Source organism: Pinus tabuliformis, chromosome Q (genome assembly GCF_031772625.1).
Source record: "Pinus tabuliformis cultivar Carrire ecotype Pingquan chromosome Q, CPIR1, whole genome shotgun sequence".
Lineage (NCBI taxonomy): Eukaryota > Viridiplantae > Streptophyta > Pinopsida > Pinales > Pinaceae > Pinus > Pinus tabuliformis.
The window spans coordinates 673612834-673622972 of record NC_142296.1 but is presented as its reverse complement, the minus strand read 5'-3'; the positions used below and the strand labels follow the sequence as shown (position 1 = coordinate 673622972).

General features: G+C 38.4%; 1 protein-coding gene across 1 annotated transcript in view; it reads left to right on the top strand.

Moving 5' to 3' along the window:
* Window positions 1-1132: 1132 nt before the first annotated feature.
* LOC149221335 (protein RETARDED ROOT GROWTH, mitochondrial-like) overlaps window positions 1133-10139 on the top strand; it is a 246268-nt gene continuing 237261 nt past the window's right edge. The window contains exons 1-2 of the mRNA XM_089385079.1: window positions 1133-1802; window positions 1883-2015. Of these exons, the coding sequence (XP_089241205.1) occupies window positions 1414-1802; window positions 1883-2015 (522 nt within the window). The 5' untranslated portion in view covers window positions 1133-1413. The remainder of the gene's footprint in view (window positions 1803-1882; window positions 2016-10139) is intronic.

The window sequence follows — 10139 nt, the reverse complement described above, 5'->3', positions numbered from 1 at the left end:
TTTCCCACAATGATGTTGTCTAAAGGTCTATTTCTTCTGCGGGTCCATAGCTCACTATTCCATATGGAACCGGGGGCACCAACAAATTCATCGAAATAGGAGCAGTGTTATCATGAAAAGGCATCAACATTCTTCAGCCACACTTCTTCTCGATCGACATCAATTTCCCTATCAATAAGTCAAAGTTGCACTCCTCATTTATATAGAAATGGCTAAGTGCCCTTCACCAAGTGCCTAATACTCCTCTTAGGTAGATACCTCTCCTAATCGAGTTAACCGACTCCCACATTCCATTCACATAATAAGTTAGTAATCATGCTGATTAGGTTAAAAACCTTCTAAATAAGAGCATGTACTAGTACTCTAACCAAGATCAATCATCCACCATATGTCCATAAAATATCGCTAAAGGACTAAAAGAGCCAACTCTCTCTCATATATAAAAAAAATATTTAATATTATTAATAAAATATAGTTAACTTACAATATATATGGTCATATTAAAATACTATAATATGTATATAACATATATCATAATGATATTGGTTAATTATAAAATAGTTAGTTAATAATATTAGAATTAATAGTCATTAATATATTAGGATTATATTTAATTATATTATATAGGGTTGTAATAGATTAATTGTTTTTATGTTTTTCTTTCATGTAAAAATTATATAATTAGCAATATTGTAATAAAAATTGAGATTATTTTGATTTAAAAATTAGCTCATGCATCTTAATAAAGTTAGAATAATAAGCAAACTGAACAAAAGCTAATTGAACTCAAGTTTTCATGTAAAAATTATATAATTAGCAATATTTTAATAAAAATTGAGATTATTTTGATTTAAAAATTAGCTCATGCATCTTAATAAAGTTAGAATAATAAGCAAACTGAACAAAAGCTAATTGAACTCAAGTTTTACTTAAGAAAGCTTCAAATTTATCCACCAGTAACTCAATATATAAATAAAAGTCAATAATTTAAATTAATTTAAAATAATATAATAAATGCAAATTGTTTTAGAAAATTAATTCTTATAACTAATAAAATTAAAAAATTCTCTTATGAAATCAAAATAATATCATTTTTAATACAATAAACTAAAATTATTCTTTATAGCGTCAAAGCTGCCCTATATGGCTTGAAGCCCACGAGGAACCCGCTCTTCGATTTCTTTCGAGCAGCAGGTCGGACTATTACATGCCATGGAGGCCTGTTCACAAACTCACCACTGTCACTGGCCCCTCCAGTCCATGAGATTTTTAAACAAACCCATTCAAAATCCATGACAAACGATAACCCTCTTCCGTAAATAATCTTGGCTATGCTCTGGATAATTTCAGAGCAACCTTAAGCAGCACCATATTAAATTATGCACTTGAACTACTTAGAAATAGAACCTGGGAATGTTTTTGCAGCAGACAACAATGTCGTCTCTCTTCCGCAGGTCTTCTGCTCTAAACAGGTTTACTTCATCCTATATTAAATCTCTGCAAATTCCCATCAACCCCACATTCCCTTTCAGAGATATTCATTCAATTCCGCTACATAATTCTTTCTCAAGAAGAGCGCTTGCAGACACCGGGTTTCATGGCTTTGCTCCAGCTTTCTTGCTGAGGAATCCCACCAGGGTCTGGGAATTGGCACCAGGGTTTTCGACCTCTAGTGTAGCCGTGGAGACAGTAGACTGGAACAAGAAATGGTCTGTAGACACTAGTGAGGAATCAAGCGTCGAAGCTCAGTGGAAGGAGCGGGGCACTTATATTACTGTCAAGGCGTATTTGCTGGGCACAAGGTTTTTGTACTCTATTGCTCTCGATCTGCAGACGTCCCTTTGTTACTTTCTTTTAATAGTTCCTTCTTTTATGTTTGCAGTGTGGATTTGAAGGGGTTGCAATCCGAGCCTCTGTTCGATGCCGTGCCTCCCAACTCTCGAAGCGCTAACTATGTCATACTAAAATGCACTGAAAATACCCATGATTACTCTTCTTCCATCACGACTAGAAATGTAAGTTTGGGGGTTCGAACCTCTTTCTTGTGTTAAACAATTCAAGACAATGCTGTGGGTTAGACATATTCTTCCATAAGTCCCATAGGGCAATTTCATTCTTTGTGCATTTCCATGATATCACAGATGCTTCGTAGCATCCGAACAAGTGTTATATGTACTCTTAAGTTCTCTGTTATGGTATACCTTGCAACAGTTGTCCATGCTAAGCTGATTTATATAATTGATATTGGCTTAAAGTCTCATCCCAATGATAAGCAGCTTTGATAAATTCTTAGGTTAAAAACGCTGCCTGGCCAGTCTTGCAAACATATTCAAGTAGAATTAGACGTTTTGATCCTCCTCATGTAAATAGAGGAGAGGGTCATTGTTATTCATCATCATCTCTTGGACTATTTCAGCCCTCCTTAGAGAGATTTCAACCTTCTTATTTCTTGATGAAGATGTGATCTATGGAGTATTCTTGTTCATTGGAGCTACTTTCTTGACTTTGGAGAAGTTGTCTTGGATCAATAAAGGATTGTTCATGCATATTGTCTTGTAAGTAAGCCTTATTTATTGGAAATTCTCTGATTTTATGTCTATGTATGGAAGAAATTGATGATCTAGGGTTTTATATTGTGCCCTAATTTGTTGAACATCAATTGCATAGAATCTAGGTCTCATTATTGTATGCATTACTCATGTATGATATGTGAATGGCAATCCCCTTGGTGAATCTTGATTATAGCTCTCCCAAGTGACCTTGATCCCTCACAAAGGCAATAGTTAGTGTTTTTGCTAGGGCATCCAACGTTCTTACTCCTTGGCAAGTTATAGCTTATCTTATGAATCCATAGACTCCATCCACCCAAGGACTAAGCTCTGGCCTTGTCTAGTTGGTGATCAAGTCATCTTTTATCCATAAACTGAAATCTCTTTTCTTTCTCTTCTCTCTCTTCTCTAATTCAACCCTCTCAAGGCCAAGCGAACCAATTAGGGCTTAGTGTGAATTAGTTGGAAAGGGGAATTTTTGGTCTTGGAGAGTTTTAACATCAAGGGTTGTATTGGTTGCCTTAAAATCATTCCTCTTTGTGGCCATTCTCTCCATTTTCATCCATAATTTCTCTTGCCTTAGGAAAAACCCTAGTTTGGTTAAACTTCAACTTAAGAGTCCGTTGAAGGTTTATGTGCCTTTGTCTTTCTAATACTCATTATTGGAAACCTTTTCTTTACACCTTGACCTTGGGACATTCCCTTTTCCATGCTATTACTCAAACCCTAGGTCTAGCGTGCCCTATTTTTGGCTTGTCTAAGGGAAGTGCATTGCCTCTTCTTCATCACTTGAGCCTTGTCCTTAAGTTGAGTCCTCCCTTACAAGCCTTTAAGTCACCTTATATCTATAAGCATATAAAATCTCTTAGGTGACCTATGTACTGAGACTCCTCCCATTGGTGAAAGTCCATAAACAACAGGGGGTAGTAGCTGTGGTGATAGTGGGGTACTAACTTATTGTTGTCACTTGGTTTAGTGATTTCCTTGTAGGATACCCGTCCACAAGGTTTGGTAGATTTCGCGGCAACATTTTTGGTGCCATTACTGGGGAGGAAGTGAGTCTACCTCTTGTAAGTTGAAGCTTTAGCTTTATTTCTTTGATGAAGAAAATCTCAAACAACAAGATATATCCTCTTCTGGCAACTCCTACTTCAGACCATACCCCATCCCCCAATAGTTCTTTTGACAGGACCATAGTTCCAAGAAAGAGAAAAACCACTAAGAAGACTACAAAAGTAGGCACTTCTCCTATTAATCCAACTACTCTTGTGGCTAGGTAACTCTTTACCAATAATCCTCCCCCTACCATATCCATGGATAGGCCTTGGATTATTGCTTATTTCAGGCCTTTGGATATGAGTGGACATCTTGATGCTCCTCACCCTTTACCTAATAGATATCAAGAATGGAACCCTAAATGCAATGGTACTGATGCCACCACTATTGAAAAACACATTCATAATTTTTATTGGGCAGTGGTTGCTAGGTTTATAAAACAAGAAGATGTTGTCATGATGCTATTTTCCCTCTCACTTGGTGGAGATGCTAGAGATTAGTACCTTAGCTTGCCCTAAGGAATTATCACTGATTGGGATAGATTCCATGATGCATTCAAGAAGAGGTGGGCTACAAAATTAGATGGAGTTCTGTGCTTTGATAGGCTCTTGGTTGCAACAAACACTGATAAGGAAACCGTAAAGGAATTCACTCAAAGGTTTGATAACCTCCTTAGGTAAGTCCATGATAAATTTAGACTCTTGATACTATCATCCTTGATAGATATATCAAGGATCTTCATGGACATTTGACTTATGGAGTAGTGGGAGGCGTCTGCATATAGATTGAGGGAAGGGTCTCCCTCGAGCTCACTATGTAGTGCAAAGTGTGAGGAGGTTGGGGAATTAGCAAACTGCAATGTATCTATCTTAAAGAAGAGGGTTTTTTCGATGGAACCAAACTCACAAAAATATGCAATGCTCATTGAATGACACCATAGTAATTCTGCTCCCAAGGGAGTCTTATATAAGACCTGCAACTCCCCTAGATCCTCTGACGTTGTTAGATCTAGTCTTGTTAAATCTGGCAACTAGGGCCAAACTCCACCTTGGACAACTCATATGATGTAGTTGATATTTTATTGGATGCCTCTTTCCGAGAGGTGTAGGATTGATCTAAAGATCATCTCATTCTGACATGTACAAATGGAATTATGAATTTATTTCTATTATGGACAAATTGTCAAGGTCGGCCAACAATCTAATGTAGGCTCAAAAGCCCAAAAGACACGTCTATTCATCCTCAACGTTGCATATAAATAGAAGGAGCATCTACCTCATTTGGACACTCATCACTCACACATCTCTCTCTCTCATCTGATTGGGTGTACAGATTTTTGGGTAGCCTCTCTCTCCACACGTGTGAAGGACAAGTCTGCAATTTTCTGTTTTGGGCGTGGATCGAATTGTAGGAGGGTTTGACCAGCGTTGACCAGGCATTAGATGACATGGTTTGACTGTGTTTTTCTTGTGGAATATTTTGTTTGGGCAAGCCACATTTTTGGGCACAAAAATCGAGGCAATTTGAGTTGTTTGACCAACGTTGACCGCAGGTTTGACCTCTGTGTTGACCAAGTTTGACTGATATTTTTGGGACTGTTTTGGGCTGATTTGGATTGTTGTTGGAGGCCGAGTTGACTGGGTTTGACTGAGCTGATTTGGAGGAGAAATTCTGCCACGTTGACCAGTGTTGACTTTCTAGTTAGGGCTTCTTGTCACTGCAGTTTGACTAGACAGATTTGACTTTGATTAGGCAAGTGAATTTTGTATATTGTACTCTCTTTGCTGAACTTTTGAAGAATAATAAGAAGAATTGATCAAAGGGTTTCCCCACATTAGGTTTTGTCCTTGGCATGCTCCACATCTTGTGTCCTCTTGTCTTGGCTTGTCTTCTACTGTTTTATTTATGTTCTATTTGCATTTAATATCATGTTAATGCGATTGCTCTTAAGCATAGAACATACCATTGTTATCTAAAGTTAACAAGTCTTCTATCAACAAGACCATAGTGAACTGGAGAGAAAACCTCATAAGAAATCCTTAAGTGTAATCAAAGGAGTACATTAAAATATGAAAGAAGGTCTTTCTACTAGAGTTGGCATTTTGTTGATGATATGGTTTGTTTGGTGTATATTATTAGATGCTCACTAGTGGATTGGTATGTGAATATAAAATAAGAGGAAATAAGGAGTTTTACTTTATCAAAACACACAATATCTAACCTACGGTTTAGGGTAGGAGAAGGAGCAAAACTTATAGTACGCTCCCATTGAAGCATCTAAACTGTAGTGGAGTTGGAGTAGGAGGAGGAGAACAACAAGCTCTAATTAACTTGCATGCAAGACAATCAAAACTCTTAATCTATCTTATGATACATACCTTAAATTTATTTCAAGTGAGTATATGGTGGTGGGAAGAGGGGCAATGAACAAAATATTACATCTTAAGAACCATATGTTTGCTATGGTGAGATGATTCCATGTCCTTTCTCCTTTTCATTTGTTCTTGTTAAGGATTTTGTTTATGGTGTGGAGATTTGGGGTCCACTTTACTTCATACCAATTGAGCTAGGACCAAGAGAATCTCGACACTCCTTAGACACATTATCGGATGCAAGAGGATTGCCTCCCAACACATTGTTTAGGTAGTGTTTGGAGCCCATCCCTTTAGACTTGAGTTCATCTTTTGTGTGTCATTCCTTCATAGAGTTTGGATCTTTGGAGACTTAGTCTTTGGGATGGATTGATATAGATTTTGGATTTGTGGAGACTTAGTCTTTGGGAGGGATTGATATCACTATCTTGCACTTTGTTCTTTCAGGGCCATTACCTTAGTGGGACTCCATGGGCATGCTTGTAGTTGGTCACAAAGATTATAGTTGATTCTTAGAGGCTTCTTGGCTTCTTTAGTCAACGACCATCTATAAGAGCATTTGTCTCCTTTTAGATACTCAACTGGATGTGCTAAGACATCTCCTGCCATTGAAGTAGGACTTGAATTGCGCTGTTAGAGAGGACATTTATGGATAGTGCATCACTCTCTATTCCTTGGAATATTTGGATGGAGGGAGGCTCAACTGTCGTCCACAATAGTAGCTCGTAACCTAATGAGACTCAATTGGACTCAAATCTCTATTGGACTAGAGTTGAGGACCTCATAATGAACTTCACTTTGAAACATTTTGTTCAATTTCATTAAGATAATCCATTGGGCTTAAGCGAGATCCATGTAAAAGAGGTTTCTAATTTTACAATTGTTAGTGGTTGATCTTCCCTTTACTCGGTTCATAACGTGCAATACCCTCATAATCTCTTTGATTTTAGTGTTAAGTAGAGCTTAAGGCTTGTGATTGCATCTAAAATTTTTGCCTTATTATCGAAGAATTTGTTTTAAATTTAAGTTAATATTATGAATCACATTTCCCTTTTGATCTACATTCCTTGCTCCTTTCCCCATCCCTAGCCCACTCCACCACCCCCCCCGCGCCACCTTACTTTTTGATAGAGATTACGTTGCAACTTTCACGATCTTCCTTAAGGAGTTATCCTCCCATTTCCTACTTCAGGTCACTGGACATAAACCATAGCCAAATATGAGATACTTTCCTTGATCCTTGTGGAAGCAACCCTCGACTCTTACCCCCATTCTACTCATTGTCACACCCACAAACCCACCCTTGTTTCCTGTCGCATGAATAATTGGTTTGATGATGAATGCAAGTTCCTCCACAAACAACTCCATCTCATCCTCACACGCGACCCATCTCCACAAAACATATTGTAATCTCGTTCGATGTGAAAACGAGCTTTTCTCTCCCGAAGGTGACTAGAACTTTGTTGTGCCCTCTGACACTCTTCGAAAGCCTTTTTGCATGCCCTTTTCCCTCAATCCCATACCATTTAGCTTGACCTTGACCCCCATACCATGTTCTTGTTGAAAATGTAACTTGTGTCGGTCTTCATAATGTAACAAAATGTAATTTTTATCATTGACATATTTAATATTATTATTTATTTTTGTTTCAAGCATGTTCTTCATGCTTATAAGAGTAAAAAAGAAATTATTTTGAGTAAAAAAAAATGTACTTGAGTCATGTCCCATTTGGACATTTGTAAGAAAAAAGAATTTTGATTTTTTATCGAGTCAAAGTACACCAAAATGTACAAGTCAACACTCGTTGGGAACAAGTCGCCCCTCGTTGGGAACAAGTTGGCCTGGGCTTTTAAGAGACACTCGTTGGAAACAAGTCGAATTTCAGAGCTTATTGCAGGCCCGAAATTTCAAGGTCTGAAATTACATGGCTAAAATCTTAGGAGTTGACCAGATTTGGGACAATTTGACCATGTTTGACTTTGACATTGGAGGTGACTTGGAGGAGGGTTGGACTTGACATTTTGGTGGCAATTTTGGGTCTTGGATATCTCATTTTGATCTGATTCTATAAGAGAAGAATTTTTGGGTTTCCCCCTTGTGGGGTTTTGCCCTGGCTTGGAGCCTAATTTCTGGTGTCTCTTGTCTTCTGTGCATTATGTTCTCTATGTTTTGCTATTGTGTAATTGCTTGATGACATAAATAAACAAGTAAAAACTAAGAAAATAATACATATCAGTCACAAGTAATTACCATGATAAGAAATTCTATCATCTAACTTAATTTCAACAGTTCTCCCACACCATCCCCCTTTACAATATTCCTGGACAACCTCCCACCTATCTCTCTTCCCCTCTTTCCGCTTACCACCTTTTCTCTAAGCAAGAAATTAAGAGAGCAATCAGAGCTGTGTGTACCAATAGAGTAGTTGATGAGGAAGGACTTTAGGCCAAATTATTTAAGCATGGCATCCAATCCCTTGATTCCCTTATTGCTGATTTATTTAATGATTAATCATATGGTTTGTTCAAGCTTCCACACCCCCTCTTGGGCTAGACACATTATTCATTTGATCCACAAATTAGAGAGTAGTTCTGACCCAAACAACTGTTAGACTATCATGGTGGGCCATACATTAACCAAGCCTTACGCCACAATCTTACACCAATAGCTTTTTGAGGAGTTGGAGAGTTGTCATCTTAGGGCTAGAGGACAAGGATGTTTCCATTGCAGCCGACAGATGATTGATCACATCTTCACACTCAGAGCAATCATTGAGGAGGCTTGTCATTGCTCTGCAAAGGTTTACAATTGTTTTGTAGACATTCAGAAAATGTTTGACATAGTCTTGAGGGAGGCATTACTCTAGATACCCCGCGACATTAACATATCTGAGACTTACTCTAGATACTTTGTGACATTAACATATCTGGTTGCCATCATGAGACTATCTGAGTCAATTTTGGGATGCCTTCAGATGGAACATGGTCTTTTTGACTTCATCTAAAGTACCATTGGGGTAACACAGGGGTGCCCCATCTCACCAACCTTCTTTGGGATATATATTGATGAGCTAGAGTCCTACCTTCATGAGCATATCTAGGAAGGAAATAGCTGTCTTCTACGTCATAAGTTGATCTCCTTGTTGCTATTCGCCAATGACTTGGTCTTGTTGGCCTCTACTCTTCAGGGCTTATAGAGATAGATTGACCTAGTGGCTAGTTTTTGTGACCTTCAATAGTTGGCGGTGACTTGGGTAAAACCAAGGTTTTGATCTTCAATGCTTTGTAGAGCTGTTAATTTTAGGTATGTTCTATGCTTAGAGCAATTTATTTCAATTTTCATAGTTAGCTCAATATCTTTTCCAGATGAGCAATCACATCAGCATTAAAGTAAACTGCAGATAGAACATAAACATAAATCGTAGAAGAGAAGCCAAGACAAGAGGACACAAGATGTGGCGCTAGCCAGGGACAAACCCCAATGTGGGGAAACCCTTGATCAATTCTTCTTATATGTTCTTCAATAGTTCAGCAGAGAGAGAGAGAGAGATAATACATTTACAACAGAAGTAAACACTTTGACTTATCTAGATAAGAGCATAGATCATCTCTAAGAAGATGATACATGAGATCAGTGGAAGACATGCTGCTTCAACTGATTCTCCAAGGTGACTCTTTCACCTATCATTGTGCTGCATCTCGTCATCACGCTGCACCTCACTACACCATGCTGCACCCATCATCACAATGCTGGACCTTATGACCATGCTGTACACATCATATTGCTGCACCTTATGAGGTACTGCTGTCCCAGTGTTTAGCACTACTGTAGCTTGTGCCACTGCTGCACCATGTTGTCACCCATGTGCTTGTTGCACCATTGCTGCTTCGTGTACTTGCTGCACAAAGTACCATACTGATGTCCCAATGTGCTTGCAGCACTATGCTTGCTGCACCTTGTTGTTGTTGCTATCCCATGTACCATACTATTGCAGCACCATGAGCTTGCTGCACTAAATACTAGTTGTCCCATGTACCATACCACTATGTACAACCACCAATTTGGCTCCCACAGACTGCCCAACAATTTGGTCCAAACTGATCCTCAACACCTACAAGAAATGTCATAGACAACATACCTTAGCTCACTGTTTTGAGGTCTG